The 22,788-nt window shown below is 35.4% G+C and overlaps 1 protein-coding gene across 3 annotated transcripts in view; it reads right to left on the bottom strand.

Moving 5' to 3' along the window:
- Positions 1–11,478: 11,478 nt before the first annotated feature.
- The window catches only part of LOC149778699 (discoidin domain-containing receptor 2-like), a 77,864-nt gene continuing 66,554 nt past the window's right edge, over positions 11,479–22,788 (bottom strand). For 2 of the 3 annotated variants that reach the window (XM_089939507.1, XM_089939509.1), the window contains exons 8-13: positions 20,510–20,824; positions 18,559–18,899; positions 17,672–17,796; positions 16,668–16,862; positions 15,794–16,028; positions 11,479–14,615 (exon numbers count right to left, since the gene is read on the bottom strand). In XM_089939507.1, coding sequence (XP_089795633.1) covers positions 14,283–14,615; positions 15,794–16,028; positions 16,668–16,862; positions 17,672–17,796; positions 18,559–18,899; positions 20,510–20,824 — 1,544 coding nt within the window. In that variant the 3' untranslated portion in view covers positions 11,479–14,282. The remainder of the gene's footprint in view (positions 14,616–15,793; positions 16,029–16,667; positions 16,863–17,671; positions 17,797–18,558; positions 18,900–20,509; positions 20,825–22,788) is intronic. The other variant, XM_089939508.1, reaches the window with a different exon arrangement.

The raw sequence follows: 22,788 nt of genomic DNA, 5'->3' as shown, positions 1-22,788 counted from the left end.
GTAAAGTTAACAGGCGCATGCTTTTTTGACGTTTCATCGTTTTGAAAAGTCATTTTGATTAAAAGCAATGGATACGATATGTGGTCTACAGAACTGTGTTCTTACATTGTAGAAAAAGTCCAAAAATCATTTAAATTGATACCGCAAGCCAAACTCAAGCCCGTAAAAATGTATGTACACATCTGTATAAATTTTACGAAGAGAATTGTTCCATGAGCGTTTATGTGAAGAACTGTTTCGTAAACTCTGAGTCAATCCGTTCTCAATTCCGAGAGAGAGAGAGAGAAAAAAAAAGGAAGTTCAAGTCATTTGATGTAAGTGTCACTCGATGATGAAGACGTGACTACATTCTTGGGGAATTGAAGGTACTCGGGATCGAGCTGCAAAGACAAAGCCTGTTTGAGCTTCTGGCCAGCAAAACTTTATTGAAATACTCAACATATAAACTTACATTTCAATATCAAACTACAACAAGCTCAATTTTCGGATATACGAAATACATATAAAACTACGATATTCTTTCACTTACCAACATCATACTTGTATAATAACTGCCGTTTTAGAATGTAATACAGATAATTAAATATCGAATAAATTCATGATAGCAAAAGAATCTAAAATATAATATTTCAGACTAATACCGTAATTGAAATATATTTTACTGAATTAATTCTAAAATGTCAACATATTAAACTCTATTATATAAAGAGTATTTTATTTCTAAATTAACTATTACTGAGTATGAAGTTGGTAACGAACGTTGCTTTTACTATAATCAATAATATAATTATAAGTAAATATAAGTTCTTCAAACAATTAAACTTTCCGTTACATTATATTAAAGAATAGCAAAGAAATATTAAAATAATCTAATGTTTAAACATACTGATGTTAGGTTAGCATCTTAACACTAAAAATTCTTATAACACTAAAAAGTCTTATACTTTGAAAAATTGTACATAGACGGTTATCTTACCTGCAAAGACAAAGCCTGTTTGAGCTTCTGGCCAGCAAAACTGATGTCAGCCCGTGGCTGGGGCTTTTTATACCCGTTTCTTAAGACAACGCCAAATATGGCGCGCTCCTAGCTCCTTGCGAAGGCCAGAACCTCAAAGTGAGGCTTCGTAGTATTTTACAGATTATTGTCTAGGTCTATGTACATTATTACGTAGGTACTTCTGCAAGATCAGCACATTTGCCCTCTATAGGAATCTTTGGAATCTGTCTAGTTCACTATTTACGTAACCTAATGAATGTACTCTTTTTGTGCTGAGTCTGAGATGTGTGTATAAGACGGTTCGTACTTGATCATAAGGGCGTAATCTGTATTAAGTAGTATATAATTCTAATACCGAATTAAATGGATTCAATCTCAATATATTTTGATAGAAATTTACTTTCAATATAATTTATCAACTTACTTCTAATACAGTTTAATCAAAACTTACTCTTAATACAATTTATAGGAATTTTCAATCTTGTTACTTGTACTAAAAAATTCTGTCCTAATATAAATATAAATATGAATGATATATGCACCATATAATTTCTTGTTCCTGTTGTGGGCTTCAGTATATGATATGCTATACATGGCAACCAGTAAAACGGATGGAGAAATAACCCAGGTAAACCCCGGGAAGAACCCTCGCGAAGCTACTGGCAAGCTTTCTCACATACTCACAATAGGCCGAGCGCGAAACTCGTATCCACGAGAACAGAGATGATCGGTAAAGGCGAGCTGTTTTGACCATCCGGCCATCCGGAGGCCCCTATTTACTTGTATAAATATACCCATCCATACACAGACACATACAGACCTACAAGATTGGCAGACATATATAAGGTTAGATAATATTTATATACTATGACTCCATGACACTTTCACATGCACACAAAATGATCCCAGACACGGTACTAATATATCATACGGGTCAACATAAACAGCTTACATTTCGCTGTCCTCTTGAGCCTCTCATCTCGCCACAGACGAGATGTGGTGTGCTTGGCGTCATATGTGAAGACTGGACATAAAACTTGTACAATACATACATCTCTCCACAGACACCTGGTGTGCTTGGCGTCATATGTGAGCTCTAGGCATAAAGCTTGTACAATACATACATCTCTCCATAGACATGTGGTGTGCTTCTTGTACAATACATACATCTCTCCATAGACATGTGGTGTGCTTGGCGTCATATGTGAAGACTAGACATAAAACTTGTACAATACATACACACGCACACAGATATATAACATATACATAAATTAAACGTCACCTATCGCCTAGTTCCCATACACCAGCCTTTGCTTCTGTCATCCACTAGCATTGGTGCAAACGTCACCTATCGCCTACTTCCCATACACCAGACGTTGCTTCTGTCCTCCACTAACATTGGTGAAGGTCGGCAAGTCGTCTTTATTGGGAGCGGATGATCTTTGCCGAAATGTTTTGCCACACCTCAATTATTCCTCGGCAAATTTCTTTAAGTTCTTGTCTTGCATTTTAATTTCTCAGACACGCCTTTAAAGAATTATAATTATGAATCTACATGTATACTCTGTATACTCACTATGTATCGGATAGGAAATGGGTCTGGTTATTCTGCATGATATTACGTTGCAAAATGGTTTAGATGAGAAAAAGCATCGCGATGCTGAAATGTTATACATGCTCCGTGGAAGTCGCAATTGTTCAGTAGGTAGGCTGCCGGATTCATCACTAAAAGTTCTTGGACTGGATACCGCTTCGGCCAGCCTGAAAATACCTTAGGAAAGGCACTTAACACTGATTGGCAATATATAGCCAATAATGTGTTCACAAAAACAAAAGCAAACAAGTCCTGTCCAATCTATGTCACCTACCCACACTAAACCATAACATTAATCGCCAAAACGATCGCGATAGACGCGGGGTGATATTCCGAAGCCAAGTACGCACCGTGCGCCAAGCCAGTTGGCCGTAACATCAGTGTGAGCAAACATGTTTATCAGAGGAAGGATTTATCTCCGATAGTCTTCGGATATGCCGATACCTATATTCGGTTGAATCAGTTTGATTAAATAATCTGAATAGAAAAATGAGTTGTAGCTGTTGTTATTATTTCCTCACAATAGGTTTTGTAACGATTCTAAGTCTTGCCAGCTGCAATATGCCAATATCATGCTAAGATCTATCAACAGCCTCTCACTTGAAATGACATGTAGCCTTTGTACTAAGATGGTGGTGTCCTTACTCACAAGTTGACACAGATTAACCATGTTTTAAGCAGTTTTTGGTAATGATGCATGTGCTGCTGGTGAATACGCTCGAACAACACGTTAGTAAACAACGCTCTCTACGCACCACTGGTTTATAAAAACTTTGATCCAGGTAGAATGAAGGTTGCAAGAAAGAATTTCGGACGTGTCCATATTGGCTGTTTGTTTATTACATTTGTTTCCTTGGTACAATTCACTCCAGATGTTATAGCGGCTACGGAAACCTTAAACAGCGGCGTATCAATGAACGTATCTTTCTTCTCACCTGTCTTTGCTTGAAGAATTTTGTGTCCAAAATCGATCCAATATTAAAAAAATATCAAAGACGCATACTCGTTTCAGATTCCTTTCTTGGATTTTAAATCATGACATTAGGTGAATACCGTAAACTGGAAGTTGTGCGATGTTCCGACCTTATATCTGACTCCCACTGTGCTTGATGAACTCTTGAGTCCAACTATAAACTTCATCTATAACTATCTTCAAACAAAGAAACATTTTGACTCATGAATTGCGTTTGAATTTAAACTCTGTATGTTGTCGATATTCATGTACCACGTAAACAGGGAAAGATTACAAAGGCACTCGACTCGTGTCAATAGTTGTGTGTCACACTTTGAATAAATGATGTTTGTTCTAAAGTCATATATTTTGGATTTCGTACATTTTGAATATTTATCCGAGCAGTATTATAAGGTCCATTTAATACCCCCAAACCACCCCAGCAAATAAAGAAGCACCTATACCTTTTCCATTCAATATAAAATCTCAGTTAGATGCCCCTACAGCAATTTGACATCCAGGACACAGCTCACATTAATGTTCTCTTAATCGGTGCTTTTACACTGAAAGTAGACTATTCATTCACCTAATTGTATCTAAAGGGCAAATTCTAAATATCGGGTCGAATTGCAAGGTTGATAGACTATCTCTTTGCCTCGTTTAAGACCAATTTGCACTGGACAATCGATAATGTGTTTCTCGTTTATCATTTCTGCGACTTGCAGTCTACCGTTCCTGGCTGTAGGGGTTTGTTGGCGTACAACTGATTAAATTTCTTCTGGAAGAGGTGTGAACTCGATGTCTGTTTGTAGCAGCGTTGTACAGGCAGCAGAGCATAATAACGGTTGTATGATGTTAACCAAAGGTAAGGTTCGATAAATGTAAAATTCGAATTGTACAAAAACATTTTATAACAAGAAGAAATATAAATTGGAATCGTGCATGCACGCTCTATTTAAAAACATTCACTTTGATCCGGATTTGTGTCAAGGATCAGAAGCAACAATATTGTAGATAAAACAAGTAAAAATGAGTTACATACACAGCCGGAAATTCTGCTTCTTTGCTTTAACTCTTCTAATTATCTCATTTTCTTGGGACTGATTTTTTCTTTATAACTTCGAATGCTGTTATTCAGTGCTAAACGAAGTCTCCCAATGATTGATTACTCTTCCTCAAGTTCAAGCAATAAGTGACACCGCCCCCCTTGTGACGTTACCTTCTCATACGCATAATGTGCTTCTTTGCCAAACTTTATTATATATTTATTATTTGCTGTTTTGTTTGGCGATGTCTTGCAGTAATTATTTGGGATTATCTACTAACCCTGCAGACTTTAAATTTCTACTGATATGCACAAAGTTATACTATTTTGACTATTCAATTTCGTTACATCAGCCCTGTACCGTGTATACTAATGTACCTAGTATGACCTGATTCATTGGTGCCTTAGTTCATTTAGATTTCTTTGTGAAATATGGGATAATAGCCGGAAATGCTTCGCCAGTGGGTTTATCTAAATCATATGGCTCTCACATCAACTGTTTACGAGTCTCTTGTATGATTGCAGTTGTATATTGCGAAAAGTTGGAGAATTATTTGGTATAACTAGAATACGATTTCTGCGGCTTTTATTGTTCCCGAGTAAGCATAACATGTTCTAATATTGCCTCTGTCAAACAGATAAAAGATTTTATTCGTGTGAAGGTGACCGTCTGGAGTCTTCTTGTTTTTATTGCTCATATGCAGTTTATCTAGTAAGATTCCTTTTCTTTCAGAACTCCAGTTGTGGTTACACTTAAGGTATGACCAAGGGAAGAAAATAAGAGCTTTGGGAATTTAACAGTGCATAAAATCATATAGAAAGCTATCCCGGATGCCAGCTTTCTTTGTTAAATCAAAGAATCTGTACGTAAGCTTTATATACAAAGCTTTAGCCTCAGTGCTGTCAAGTACACATATAAAACTTAGTAGAAAGTATCGGACATAATCAGGTATACATATAAAACTTATTATCGGACATAATCAGGCACACACACACACACACACACACACACACACATATATATATATATATATATATATATATATATATATATATATATATATATATATATATATATATATATATATATATATATATATATATATATATATATATATATATATATATATATATATATATATATATATATATTGAGAGAGAGAGAGAGAGCGTTGAGTTGTATTGCACTTACTTGCCTTTGAACATGCCTACACTTGCATTGTTTTGTGTTTGTATTTCTACTCTGTTTCTAGTTGTCATCTTCCTAGGTGGTTTCTTGTGCTATTTCTAGTTTTCATTGTTTGGAGTATCTATTTCCACCTCTGTTTCGCTTAAATAGTTTGAGTCTTCCTCGGCGGTTTCTGGCGTTATTTCAAGACTATTTTTGTTTTGATCTTTACCACTTTGGGAGTGTACTTCTTTCTCTGCGGTTTCTGGCGTTATTTCTAGTCTATTTTTGCTTTTATTTTTACTACTTTGGGAGTTTGCTTCTTTCTCAGTGGTTTCATGCGTTATTTCAAGACTATTTTTGCTTTTTAATCTGTACCACCTTTGGGAGTTTACTTCTTTCTCATTGGTTTCATGCGTTATTTCTAGACTATGTCTGCTTTTTGATCTTTACCACTTTGGGAGTTTACATCTTTCTCAATAATTTCTGGCGTTATTTCTAGACTATCCCTGCTTTGTTCTACATTTTTGGTTTCTTCTTCTACCCCGATTTGGGAGTTTACTTCTTCCTCATAGGTGTTTTACCTCATAGCTCCATCTGTTGCGTTAGGGCGAGATCCCTTTCTACCACATCCTGGAAGCTCGGTTCGCATTTATTTTCCCCATGAGTTTAAATATCCTACTTTTTAAAAACTTGTTTTCTTTTGTTCTTGGTTTAACTTAATTTCAAAATCATCCCATTGAAGGGATTAATTCTTTTGATCCTTTTGAGGCTAATTGCCAATTTCAATCTTTTCTATATATTTCTATTTCCTGATTTACATTCGGATCTGTAGTTGGATCCGCCCCCCTTCCACAATTTAGTTATGTAGGCATCCTTGCAGCCTTTTCCAACATAAATAGCTGGATATTTTGTTCTTCATTTTTATCTAGGGTGGGATTTTAATTTTTTTAATTGTATTTGTGACACCGACATCAGTGACACTAGTCCTGTCAAAAACTCATAGTAGTAGTATTAAGTAGTAGTAGTAGTAATAGTAGTAGTAGTAGTAATAGTAACAACAAGAACATGCATCAATTCATTAATAATACTTCACTTGTTAACCTTGTAAACCTGTCAATGGCACACAACACACAACAACTGCAACAATCAATGTGCGTGCCAAAGTATACGTCAGGTCACCCAGGCTATATATACATCCTGAAGATTTTTGTATTTTAGCACTAATAAATGTGAACTGATTTCAAAACCTTTGCTAGCATTTATTCGTTAATTGGAGATTTGTTTTCTTCGAAAGTGGAGAGTTTCTTTCGCTCTTCCTACAATAGGGGAAACTGAATAATAGATCTAGAGAAGTTGACAAAACAGGATCATTGAATTACCGCGGGCACGTGTCATGTTGATCACTTTGTATTAGCGTGGATTACATCTGAGCTTTTGGTAGTAAGCTTTTGATTCCTGTGTTACATGCGTATCTTCAGAAAATGACATTAACCGACAAAAATCCCTGATGGTTGTTGACCGTTTCAGACATAATGTAAACATCGTACTCTAAACAGGATATCAAATGGCAAGAGGAACTTAAAATATTTAACATTCGTACTTATGACACAAATTCCAATGCTTGGGGAGGTCTTGTTTGTCTAAATTTATTGGGACAAAACGATTTCAAAGTTGGTTAGTATATTGTTTTTGTTAAAGGTTTGGAAAGTTAACTATATTCAGTGATATAGTCTCTTTCGATAATGATTGATTGCCATACACACAAGTATTGCTTAAAAATATATCGTTTATCCATTCGTTTGAAACCAAGTTTAGTGTTCACTGTCCATGAATCACCAACAATATCCATGGCAGTGACGTTTCTGTATATTTTCGCACGCATACATGAGTCTAGAGTTCTCCTTTCAGTGAATAAACAGTTTATCTGATAAATTTCAAGCAAAACGAAGTAGACCACAAATTGTTGCGTTTGACATTATTTGAAAGAAAAACTTCGACTAAAGATGGGCAAATCAGTTATCAAATTTTCGCACCGATAAGAAACGCAGAAAACTATATTAATTTGCATTTCGATTACCAGATACGCAATATGTTGCCAATTCCTAATTTAGACTGCACTTCCAGAAAGTGTATTAAATACTTTGAGGAAAGAAAATGTGAGTGTTTTCTCGCCATGTTCGTAGAAAGTGGTATTTTGCCCCGAAACTCGAAATTTGGAAGAAGAGTAGCTGAATTCCGATTGAATAAAATACTTTAGAAACACTGTATAAATTATCATTATTTTTTTATAACATCGCATTATTCGTTATGAAACCTGTAAAAGTAACTTGTTTCAATATATTCGATTTATGATGGTGAAAACAGAATCTCTTTAGCACTTTACTTGCCTAACATTTGCGAAAACGATGTTACATGCATTGAGAGAGAGAGAGAGAGAGAGAGAGAGAGAGAGAGAGAGAGAGAGAGAGAGAGATTTGAGAATATATGTATCGGAAGAAAGAAATAAAGTGCATTTCCTCGGCTTATCTTTCCTAAAATAATTTAGCAAAGATTTACATTAAATGTAAACTATTTGTGCTAATTTGTTTGACTGAAGTCTTCATCAGAAGCGTAGATAAGTCTAGTATGCAAGTTGTTATGTTTATATTTGCATCAAAGAATAAACATAATGCCGAATCCATTTTGTTGCAAGTAAGAAAGAAGTAAGGGAAAAGCTTTTACCTTATCCTGTACGATCAAGTTTTGCCCACAAGTTATATTATCTTCGTATCAATATAAGTTTACACTCATTAGTAAGATGGAGATTTGCTTTTTTATCTTTTTATACCGCCCAACATAATTAGGGCACTAATCTCTTATACGTGGCTTAATATATCACATTTTGTATTAACATGTCACACTTTGATTAATGTGCTACACTGTGATTCATATGTCACACTTTGATGCATGTGCTACATTTTGATCAATGTGCTACACTTTGGTTCATATGTCACACTTTGATTTTATGTGCTACAATTTGATTAATATGCAACACTTTGATCAATATTTCACACTTTGATTAATGTGCTACACTTTGATCAATGTGCTACACTTTGATTCATATGTCACACTTTGATCAATGAGCTACACTTTGATTCATATGTCACACTTTGATTTTTGTGCTACACTTTGATTAATGTGCTACACTTTGATCAATATTTCACACTTTGATTAATGTGCTACACTTTGATCAATGTGCTACACTTTGATTCATATGTCACACTTTGATTTATGTGCTACACTTTGATTAATGTGATACACTTTGATTAATATGTCACACTTTGATTCATACGTCACACTTTGATTCATATGTCTCACTTTAATTAATATGTCACACTTTGATCAACATGTCACACTTTGATTAATATGTCACACGTTGATTAATGTGCTACACTCGATTAATGTGCTACACTTTGATTGGCATTTCACACTTCAATTCATATGTCACATTTTGATTAATGTGCTACACTTCAATTAAAATGCTACACTTTAATATGTCACACTTTGATTAATATGTCACACTTTGAATAATGTGCTAAACTTTGATTAATAGGGTACACTTTGATTAACATGTCACACTTTGATTAATGTGTCACGCTTTGATTAATATGCTATACTTTGATTAATGTGCTACACTTTGATTAATATGTCACACTTTGATAAATATGTCACACTATATCACACTTTGATTAATATGTCAGATTTTGTTTAATAAGCTAACTATGGTTACTATGGTATGCTACACGCTGCTTAATATGCGACAATTTGATTAAAAAGTTAGACTTTGCTAAATATGCTGCACTTTGATTAATATGCCAGAGTGAGATTAATAAGCTACACTACGATTAATAATATACACTTGAATCAATATGCTATGCTATATGCTTAATATGCCACATATTTTTAATTAACAAACTACATTTTGATTAACATGTCACACCTTAATTGACATGTCACACCTTGATTAATATGTCACACCTTCATTGACATGTCACACATTGATCAACATGGCACACCTTGATTGACAAGCTACACTTTGATTAAAAAGCTATGCTTTTATTATTTTATACACTTTGATAAGCATGCTATACTTTGCTTCATATGCAACACCTTGATTAATATGCCTCACTTTTGATTAATATGCCACCCTATTGATTAATATGTCACACTTTTGAATAATGTGCTACACATTCATTAATTAGCTAGATATATATTTATTACTGTGTAGAAACTTTGTGGTCGCAATAGAAGCATACTGGCAAATTGTCTGCAATGTTAATGGCACGAGTGGGGGTTTGTTGGTCTCTTGTTGCTAATATTAGAAGTTCAGGTGTTTTTTGACCTGTCAAACAAATTGTCGATTGAAACGTGTAATTTTATTTTCAAATTTATCAAGTAGCAAATTAGTACATCACACGAAAATTTATCGCTTTCCGATTGGCTAACAACATGGCTTTATTAAGGAATACTCATTTCATTGACTCCGGGATGTTGCGGTTATTGTCGCCTTTGACAATCCAGCAGGCAGCATTCGTGCCTTCATGCATATTGTTGTTGTAGGGTTTGACGCCATATTTCAGCACAGGTGGCGGCAAGTATCAATTGTTGAGGAAGAATTCGGAAGAACCCCGGAAAGAACCACCGACCTTCGAGAAGCTCTCTCACATTGGCCGAGCCCTAGACTCGAACCCACGCAGACAGAGGTGAGACGGCAGTGATCTGTAACGATGAGCGCTTTAGACCACTCGGCCACTCGGGGCTCCAGCATACATACATACAATACATACACAAATACATACATACATACATACATACATACATACATACATACATACATACATACATACATACATACATGGACACATAATATATGTACACCCTAAGGTTCAAAAAGAAAAAATGCAGAATCCTCGATTTTTCCATTATAGAAAGAAAACAACCTTCCAAACAACGATTATCATATTCTGTTATATTTCCAAAAGTGATTGATGAGCAGCACTGAACTCCGAATCAATAAAGTACCAATCACGGGTTGCCCAAAAATGAATGCATTTACAAGTAGGTATACTATCTATACTTACTGGTATAATATTTATAGTTACTGGTATACTGTATATATTTACAGGTATACTATCTATATTTACAGGTGTTCTGTCTATATTTACACTTATACTATGCATATTTACAGGTATTTTATCTGTATTTACATGTATACTTCCTATATTTATCGGCATACTATCTATATTTACCGGTATACTATCTATATCTACAGGTATACTATCTACATTGACATGTATACTATCTATATTTGTTGGTATACTATCTATATTTACATGTATATTACCTATATTTACTGGTATAATATCCATATTTACTGGTATACTCTATATTTACAGGTATATTATCTATATTTGCCCGTATACTACATATATTTACAGGTATTCTATATATATTTACAGGTATTCTATATATATTTACAGGTATACTACATATATTTCCAGATATTTTATCTATATTTACAGGTATGCTATCTATATTTACTGGTATACTATATATTTACAGATATTTTATCTATATTTACCGATATATTGTCTATATTTACATGTATTATATCTATATTTACATGTATGCTATCTATAAGGCAGGGGTACGATAAAAATGAGAGATAAAGCTCGAGAAATACTCATCAAAAAATTTATTTTCATCCATAACGTTAGTTGCAAACATTGCGACTAACCTAAGAATCTGTATGTATTTTAATCTAGATTCAATTAAACATCATCAACAGTACCATTCTTACATTGTATATAATTAACAAATGTTGTATGAATATTATGCAAACTATATTTATTGTAATAATTCATTATAATTTATCTAATTGCTATATTTCGCTGGACCCGCTCAATAAATGATTATTGAGTCAGAAAGCATCCCTGCTAGAGACCTCATGGTATCCATTATATCGAATGTGACGCATTTTTTTTTTATACTTCAAAGTAACAAATCTATTGTGACTACATCACAACCAATGACAATATTATTTCCTAAAATAGTATCTCAGTTGGCAAATACACAACCTAGCCTTGAAACAAGGCCAAAAGATTCGTGTTGCATATATTGGAATCAAAGACGTTTTAAAGTTGCATGAAGTTTGTACAATAATTCAATATGCCACACAGAAATAAGCAAACTTTGGGACCATAAGCACATTTTGGCACAATTAATTAGCCTTAAACAGAATTTTAGTTACTAAAAGTTCCGAAAGATCGATAATATATCATACGGAATCGAAAGAAAACCAACAACCTACATCTGTTGTTAGACACATGGGGCAATAATGAAAGCATGTTGGATTGCCATTATAATAATTTCAGTTTATGAAGTAGTTTTCGCTTTTAAATGCAATGTAGCGACATAGTATGTGAGTTCCTGTGCTACAGCGAGGAAATGTTTCGAAGAATGATTCATTTATCGACGTTAAATCGAAACAGTTCATTCATATATTTTAGTACAATGACGACTTCAAGGAAAACATAAAAAGAATTCATCATTAAGTTGATACAATCGTATTTCAGCATCAGTTATTTCCTCGATGCTTTGACACTTTTTAAAAAAAAGAGATTAAAACTAAAGGGAACTTCTGCGTTAAGGTGAAAAAGTATACATCTAGTAATATTTCAATTTATTTTTCAGGATTATTGAATAGTTTGAAAATTTGTTTAAACATCATTATGTCTAGATAAAGGAATTAAAAAAGTATCAAAGCCTTTGTTTAAATGGAGATATTGTCTGAAGAAATGGTGGTTTATATTTTGTTAAAGGTTCTGAATCGTACAACATATAATACGACCTGTGGAGTGAGATGATTTTCACCAGAAAAAAAGATTTTCATTCCGACTTCAAATATATGATTTCATCATCAAACGAGAGAATCCTTTGGAAAATTTTATATTGCTGTAGGGTTAAACATGAAAATATTGTCGCGAGTTGCACGATGAGTTCTTCCCAGGTGCTGAACGGTAAGGCATCAAATGACTTATATAACTATAGATCGACACTAAGAGTCACTATGCTTATTATTGGACTATGATCTCAGCGATACATTTGAAGTGGATGACTCCGATTGTTTTCAAAATATTAAGATAAACTATGGAATTTCTTTGGATATGTAGAAACATTGCACAACATTAGCAGCAGGTTATTTTACAGCTAAAAGCAATACTTAATATAAGCCTTTCGTTGATTTAGAAATTATTGGCAAGAATAAAGCACCTGTATCCAGATTGATATGTACTAAACGTTCTTGAGCGCTGAAGACTTCGTGTTTGATCTTTTCAGGACAGAGAGGTAGAGGTTAGGGTAATACATTTCTTGTGTTCACAGTGACCTGATCGTTGTATATATCTTTCTACAGGGCCAAAGCAGTTGATAAACACATAGCAACGAAATAAGTAAAACAAAGCATACTTTCTTGAGAGGGTGGGGGTCTTTACAAAAACAATCTTAATCTGTATGACCCATGGCCAAGCCTGGAATGAATCTAACATAATGATTTCTCCATATGGATAATATATATAATTCGTGATTTATATAAATTCATATATACTAGTTGGGCATAAATCGTGAGCTAAAATAATGTCCAGTGAGTGAAAATAGAATACCCATCACAATCTAAGTGTGTGAGACAGAACCTAAACGGTTTTGGAAAACCCTTTTTCCGAATCTCTAAACAAAACCCAATAAGGAAATGAAGGAGGAAAGCAGGAAAAACATGAAACAAATTATTGTGTATGTAGGCCACAATAATTTATCATATATAACTATTTTAATCAACAACTGTGCATTAATAGGAATTGGAATATGCATGGAACGTACATGCAAGATCACGATAAGAACACTAATATTATTTTTTTATCTTTACTTCACAGACTCAACGGAATTTTGCTTTCCAACTTCATTTCTGACAGAGAACTTTACCATGTGCTTTTTCATACACGAGAACAGAACTTAATATTGTTATATAAGACCGGTTTAGAACGGTTTTTTATATATAGTTTTAATGACATCTTACAGGTTTAATGAATTCCATGTGAATAGATTAAATCACCATCTGCTACATTATATATCGCAGAAGGTATGTTAGTTGTGTAACTGAGTAAGGTGTTTGAACACCCTCTGATCCACCTAACACGCAAAACTCTTTCAATGGTCTGATACTGGCTCCTCTATACATTAGGAATGATGAAAATAACCAATTCGTTTCGCAAAATGTTCAACACACAGGTAAGCATATCTTCCATAATATAATCTGTATTTTATTTGGTCACATGACCCATAAAACTAAAATTAAAGGTATATTCACCATTAGTCGATTAAAACACAGTAGACATTTATCCGAGAATATCATCCCAGAACACAAGTATGATAACAATGGTGAGGGTGTAAAACTATATATTCGCTGTGCAATCTTCCTGGCACTACCATTCAACCCTCAAGTACATTTATTCCTCCCATAATTTCTTGTCTAGGATCATAACCCATATTCTTCCGCAGAAGGAACATATTAATTTCTCGGAACGAAGGTCGCTCACTCTCCAGCCGGTTCCAACATTCCAACATAAGGTCATAGATTTCCTTTGGACAAATCGCAGGTTGAGGCAAGAATATCTGTAGATTGTCGTTTCTATAGTAATGACCAGCATTCTCAATAACATGTTCATCGGACAAGGTTTCATAAGGTTGCTCCCTGGCAAATGTGAGAATCTCCCATAATGTTACAGAGAAAGCCCAGACGTCGCTCTTCGTCGTAAACTTACCCTGTGAATAAACGAGTTGTTTACATTTTTAAAATAGTTTTATAGGTAAATAATGTAAAGTTCAAAGATAATTATATATAACGAGGTCATTCAGTCGTTACATTTTACTCCGTTTAGAATTTTACATTACCACAGACTCTTTAATAACTTAAATCATAGCGCCATGTAGGTACTGAATTTTAAGAACGGTTCGTAGTAATAAATTCACATTTATGTCACTCGTTTCATAATACTAGTTATGACCTAATTATTATGAAAGCCCGACATGTGTTCAGGATTTTGTATTGGTACTGAGTCAGACTTTTATGACAACTGGCAATAACGATCAGTTCCGCTGTTCAGACTGTACTCTTAATGACCGATGCGTTAAGAAAAATACAGTATATCACATAAACGCAGTCGGAAAATCATGAATAGTTAATTATATTGAAGGGACTGTATTTTCGTTTTGTTTTCAATTGTTTTAGAAGAGGAACATGCTGGTTAAATCTGTTAAACGTTTCACTTCTATAAAGGAAAGTAACTCGTATTGCTAGAACTGCTGGTAATTAAAGAAGATCCGAAATACGAGCCACTATTTGTTGTTGTTATTGTTTCTGAGTTTAACGCCATTTTTCAAAACACGACAGGCTATACATGGCGGCCAGTATAACTGGTGGAGGAAGAATCCGGGAAAACCCCGGAAAGAACCACCGACCCACGAGAAGCTAGTGGCGAGCTTTCTCACGTACCCCCATTGGCCAAGCCCGAACCCTAGCCATTCTTTGCAAAAGTAAGCTAGTAGAGATTCCGAGATTCTGATTGCGTAAGTGTTAGACCAGAAAACGAGATGCAGTTATAAAACAATTTTATCTCGGGTTTGTTTGCCTCTAAATTGAATATATTAGTAACATCCACCTCCAACATAGTCGCCCCCAACCAGTCTGCCAATACAACAAGTGGAACACGAGGAAGTTTAAACAGTAATTATTGTATCTTGTGGAGATCGAAATATTAAACTGATGTATGATAATGTTTAGAAAAATATATTTATGAAGAAAATTGCAATTTTCGTTTTATACACAATACACACAATATATTATATATATATATATATATATATATATATATATATATATATATATATATATATATATATATATATATATATATATATATATATTATACACAATATCTTACCAACAATATACTCTCCCAGGCCATCCATCGAATGGGGAGAACGGCTCTTCCCTCAATCCTGTAATAATCTGCACTGTACAGACTCCGACTCATTCCAAAGTCTGAGATCTTAATGGTGAAATTGGTACCGACGAGGCAGTTTCTGGCGGCAAGATCTCGATGAACCATATTCAAGGATTCCAAATACTTCATCCCGGATGCAATTTGTGAGGCCATGTATATCTGGCAGCCGTAACTATGAGCACAGAAAAATCAATGTCTTAAAACCCTGCACAGAATTAGTGAAGCAAATTGTTGAATTATATACTTTTACGGCATATCGTTCTGGTGATGGAGTTTGATCTATTTATGGCCAAACTAAGTATACATATTTTACTTCTAAATTTCTCACTAATTTTTACAAAATAATGTACCATCGTTGAAAATCAAACATACTCCAAATTAATTTTAGGAAAAATAAAATTGTGATGATGGTAATATCCGTAAGTCGTATACATTATCCTGGATTTTAAAATGCAAGTGCCCAGAATCGACTTTTATGAATTAAATGAAGACGAGCTACATTTATCGTCTCTACAGAACTTAGAGAAAAAAATATACGACTTATATCAGATGTTAATTGCAGGAAAAATAATATTTTTCATTTGTAAGGTAACGATAAATCTTGTATTTAAAGTCCGATGGCTTCAATGGTTTCCTGCAACATGAATGATGTCTTTGAGTACATTTTACCTAGCGTTTAGCTGCCGTACGTTTAAGTAAATGCAAAGGTGAAACCGGACATACAAATACGCCGAAAAACGAAAATGAAAATCCAAGAATTGTGGTAAAATTGGCACTACAGGTCTTAAAGATTTCATTGCAAATTAATCACCTCAACTTTTTGGCGTTGGAAGCAGTCGTGTTCGTCTCGGAAACGTGATCGAGAAGGAACTGAGTGAGATCCCCATACTGCATGTATTCCAAGATTATACAAATAGATTCTTCTCGGGTACAAACACCAAGAACTTGAATAATGTTGGGGTCTTTCAACATCGACATAATCTTTATCTCTCGAAGAAATTCCGCCCTGAAACGATATGCTTAAAGTTGAATACAACGTTGATGTTGCATTGAGAAATTATTTGAATCTCTATCGAACGTATGAACAAAAAATGTTTGCGTGACGTTGTCTGCAATGTCTGATCCATCATCACGTTTACGGTACAGCACATATTTTCCTATAGTATATCCCAGTACCTTAAATAGATGCCCATAACAGGAGCTGAATTTATTAGATTGATATCCCTGTAAACCCATCCCCCTCTTGTTTGCCTTTTGGTATTTGGTGGACTTTATTTGAGACTCTAGTAATTTATATGCAAATCATATTAACTCTATGGTGCTCGTACAATCCAGCTCACTTAAATTACATGTACTTAAAAATAATTGGTATGACTCGGCCAGGATTCGAACCTGCGACCTCCCGCATCCGAGGCGGGCGCTCTAACCACTAGACCACCGGAGAAGTCTCCCCTCACTTAAATTATACGTACTTGAAAAAAAATCGGTGTACACACGTGGAATCTTTGTTTTCAAATCTGCAACAACATTATTAGAATTTCTGCTTTAATATCCCAAGTATTTGCTCAATCTAAAACATAAAAATTAGTGTCGCTGCAGAGAAAATAATGCATAAAAAATACGGTAGCCATCAATGACAAGTCTCGAAAACCGCTTAAAGTTTGCAATGGGTACTCGAATCCTCTCACTCCCTGTGGATGTTTTCTTTCTTGAGCCTTTTCTTTCAAAGAAATTGAAAAAAACGGTTACTACAGAAAATTTCTCCCTCATACACTTAAAAATTTGATCTGTATGCGTCCTTCATATATGCCTTACCTTGCTCTATCATCCGCATTTGCACGCAAGACCTTGACTGCAACTAGAGCCGAAGAAGATGCTCGCCTGTTGGCGGCGTAAGGCTGAATAGACTCCTGGATACCAACTGCTTCACACAGATGTACCTAAGAAGAAAAGTAAATGTTTATTTGTCGACAAATCATATTGGAAGAGGTTATACACGATTTTGTGAAGGAAGTCATTATTTACATAATCATCTGCCTTTAAGATTAAAGAATCACCGTAATAGTTAAAAATGTATGAGATAAAGGGTTGTATTTCCTTCGAAAAATCTATTTGGATCTTCATCTCTATTAATATACTTATATCCGTTACCAGAGTTGGGTGTGCAACTTAAATGTAAATAGACTTTGATTCATGATCCATTTTCCGAAGATAACTAACGCTTTTAGAGGTTTTCGGTTTAATAAGTACTAGAGAAAGGTAAAGCAAAAACATAAAAGGATTATGCTGATATCGTTATATTCCTTAAAAGACGGTCGCTTCGTGGTGGAAATTATAATGTAGGCTCTTAGACTTAGCCCGTGTATACTACCATAATTTTGTCCCCAATCTGCGTAAAGAAACCTCTGTTTTTGGTAAAGCACATGCATTAGAGCTAGCATTAATACACTGAATATATCTCATCCGGGAACTTAAAAAAGTGGCGTTAATGTTCCACATGTCAATTCAACTTGGACTGACAACGTCCTTCAAATAGTGTCCTCCCCGTGCACTACAAGATCACCGTTCCTTCTTCGCAACGTCGCTGTTTCTTAGATATTTACTGATTAATAAAGGATACCATCTAGGCACGTGAAAGTTCCTTTCACCTGCCTAGATGGTATCCTCTATCAATAAGTAAATTTGAAAATACCAATATTTACCTCTCCAAACTGTCCTTCCCCAAGGACTTCAATGCAGCGTAGGTTCCTCCTCGGGAATTCAATCACAGAATAATCGACGCTAAGCAAAAGGTCGGCATTAGGAACAGCATAAATGCTATTTCCGCTTACACCCTGGAGACTGGGAATGTTGGGAACTTGGGAGTTTATGACATCGGAGGCGGCGTACAAGTTTGAGGTATTGTCGAGTACATTTGACGTCATTGGAGACTGTCTCTTGAAAGAGGTTTTCTGACTTTGGATTCTCATCGGTGGCAAAGCGACCACCAGATTTCGCTCTTTTTCTATGTCTGGTCCTTCAAAATCCATCGGTGCCACAACCCCTATGAATTGAATATTTAGCATCAGCGTCTAGTTATTTTATAAAATAAAAAGCAACAGAGCAATAAACCTATAATTTCTAGTCAATGAACACAGTCTGACCTTGAAAACTAACATAAATTGGTTAATCAAATGATGCATTTAAATTTTTCATAAATGTTTATCAAAAATGTATGTAAGATACAAGAAAAAAAAGGGGAAAGGGAAACTATTGAGCATATTGATAGAATTAAAACCACTGCTCATCCACCATAATATATAGAATTCATTATACATTTGTAGTCTTGAAGCGTGCTTTCTTCATTACATACGTCTGATCCATATGTACATAACGGACGCATTGCGTCTGCCCAGTTGTCGACTTGGCCGCATCGGCTAATGCCACACGGCAATTTATCAAATATTTGAATGCGTAATTTGACGATGAAGGTGGATTTCAGTATTTAGAAAATCACCATACTTAGTTGCAAGTTATAAATGGTCGTTGCGTTGCCTTGATTAAATTTGGTTTTGCTATAAAGGGGTGATGGTACAGGTTCAAGCAATATTTACCAGACAGTCTAGAAAAATGCATCGCCTATCGCATAACATAAAGAGACTAGGATATGTGAAGCATAGATAGATAGATTGATAGATAGATAGATAGATAGATAGATAGTAGATAGAGAGAGAGAGAGAGAGAGAGAGAGAGAGAGATAGATAGACAGACGGACAGACAGACAGAAAAACCGACAGTGAGATAGATAGATAGACAGAGAGATAGACAGACAGACAGATAGATAGATAGGTAGGTAGATAGATAGATAGATAGACAGAAAAACCGACAGAGATAGATAGATAGACAGATAGACAGACAGATAGACAGACAGATATATATATATATATATATATATATATATATATATATATATATATATATATATATAGAGAGAGAGAGAGAGAGAGAGAGAGAGAGAGATAGACAGACAGACAGACAAACCGACAGAGATAGACAGACAGACAGATAGACAGACAGATAGATAAAGGGAGAGAGAGAGAGATAGATATGTAGATAGATAGATAGATATACAGACAGACAGACAGAAAAACCGACAGATAGATAGAGAGAGAGAGAGAGATAAATATATATATATAGATAGTTAGATAGATATACAGACAGACAGACAGAAAAACCGACAAAGAGATAGATAGATAGACAGAGATAGACAGAGAGACAGACAGATAGATAGATAGACAGACAGAAAAACCGACAAAGAGATAGATAGATAGACAGATAGATATATAGATAGACAGACAGACAGAAAAACCGACAGTGAGATAGATAGATAGACAGATAGACAGACAGATAGATAGATAGATAGATAGATAGATAGATAGATAGATAGATAGATAGATATAGACAGACAGACAGAAAAACCGACAGAGAGATAGACAGACAGACAGATAGATAGATAGATAGATAGATAGGTAGATATACAGACAGACAGACAGAAAAACCGACAGATAGATAGATAGATAGATAGATAGATATACAGACAGACAGACAGAAAAACCGACAGAGAGATAGATAGATATACAGAGAGATAGACAGACAGATAGATAGATAATATACCAATATTATTGCATTGCTTTATATCCGTTTTACCATCACCAGTTGCTATTGAGATCTTCTCATTTGGAGTTCCATTAGTGTTGTTGAGTTTTAGAGTCAACTGAGCTTCACCAACTATCGTTAATGTCTGCGTGTTGTTGTTGTTGCGCCGCTTGATTCTGACGATAACAATGACGACTATCACAATAAGAATAGCGAAAAGAGCTGAGAGAGCTCCGATAATAATGCTGAAGTAGTCTTCGTCTGGAGCCTTTGTGGAGGCTGCTTTCTTTTTTCCTACTCTGCCTTCAGCCAAACTGGAATCTTCACTTGTTTCTAAAATAGGAACAATGAAGTCAGTAAGAAGAGTACAATTAAAGAATTCGTGTACGGAATAACTAATTGAATAAAATGTAGTTGTGCGAGAATAATTTATTAATTGTACAAAAGAAATGTTTGACCTGAGATTTTTTTGCTAATAAATAGTTGTTCCATTTTTTAAAACAAGGTGTTTGCTCGTTGACAAGAATTCTACGCCATTATTTAGAAAGAAGTTGACAATATACAGGCAGGAATTGATAGTGAAGCAGTAGGAGTTCCTCGAATACGGATGCTCTGCGGGACCTGGCCCAGGCTGGTGTATATGATTCGAGTCCATTCACCACTAGTTATAAGTCTAACACAACACCTAAGCCACCACCAAGCCAGGAAATATCTCCGCAATGGAATACTTATATAAAATATATCAACAGACAAAGGTTTCACCAATTTAGATCCAAACAAAGTTTGAATTGTCTAAAAGCAATAGAGTTCACAGGATGCAATCAACAACGCATGTTCGAAAATGAAGAAGTAACTCAAACATCAAACAATAGTCGCAGTGACATAGTTTTGGTATGGATGCATCCACAACTCAGTGTGTGATTTCTGGTGAGATGCAATGGAATTTGTTGATGGTATAACGAATTGACTCTTAAAGGGAGAAGTCACTCAAGCGTGCAAAATTAAGGTCACGGTAGTCTAGTTTTTATAGTGCTGAGTGATTCTGATGCATGATACTACGCATTTTTGCTGAAGTAGGTGAAATATGGTTCAGGATATTGAAGGTGTTACGTAAAGAGAGCCAAAAATGTAAACGCTACTCAGGTATTAATATTGTGCCACAATAAGCGAGGTTTAGAATGACTGAATGACTTCTTTTAGCTCCATCTAAATAATACATTTCTTGAATGTGTGTGAAATAGGTTCGAATCGCATACGTGTAACGAACGGATAGATAAAATTATATCATTAGTCACTCAAGCCTGATAAATAGATCACAATGACCTAAATTTGTCTCGTTGGATTGCTGTCCCCTAGAAGCATCCACACCAGTCCAATATATTGAGGGGCCCCGAGTGGCCGAGTGGTCTAAAGCGCTCTCCGTTATGGATCAGTGCCATCTCACCTCTGTCCGCGTGGGTTCGAGTCTAGGATTAGGCCAATGTGGGTATGTGAGAAAGCTTGCCAGTAGCTTCTCGTGGGTTGGTGGTTCTTCCCAGGGTTTTCCCGGGTTCTTCCTCCACCATTAATACTGGCAGCCATGCATAGCCTATCATGAAAATTAAATACTAACGATATGGACAAACATGTTGTAATTTAGAAACATTGGAAGGTGGCAAACGTGTCAGCTAAAGGAGGTTTTACTGTTGTATTCGACTCAGGATCTACACTCGCCGAAACGAAAGAAGAGCTTAATTTTAGCGCCGAATGTTACCAGACCAATGAATGTGTGTGTGTGTGTGTGTGTGTGTGTGTGTGTGTGTGTGTGTGTATGTGTTTACAGGGCCGAATTAACACATAGGCTAATAAGGCTATAGCCTTAGACCCTAATATTTTATAAGCCCTCTTTTGGGCCCTCCGTACTGGTATGTAATACATACTAAGGTCTTCCCATAAAATTTGCCTTGTACAAAAGATACCATTGTCACTTCACTTAGTTCGCTTTTCGCCGGGGTCCGAGTGGCCGAGTGGTCTAAAGTGCTCACCGTTCCGGATCACTGCCATCTCACCTCTGTCTGCGTGGGTTCGAGTCCATGGCTCGGCTAGCGTGGGTACGTGGGAAAGCCGGCCAGTAGCTTCTCGTGGGTCGGTGGTTCTTCCCTGAGTTTTCCAGGGTTCTTCCTCCACCATTTATACTGGCCGCCATGTATAGCCTATATTGTGCTGAACAATGGCGTTAAACCCTAGAACAACAACAACAACAAGTTCGCTTTTCATGAAACAACAGTATCAATCAATAAAAGTTTAGCCCCTTTGTT

Source organism: Sinohyriopsis cumingii, chromosome 17 (genome assembly GCF_028554795.1).
Source record: "Sinohyriopsis cumingii isolate HCF-2022 chromosome 17, ASM2855479v2, whole genome shotgun sequence".
Taxonomy (NCBI): Eukaryota; Metazoa; Mollusca; class Bivalvia; order Unionida; family Unionidae; genus Sinohyriopsis; species Sinohyriopsis cumingii.
Note: the sequence above shows the minus strand (reverse complement) of the source record. Positions and strands in the feature narration are given on the sequence as shown.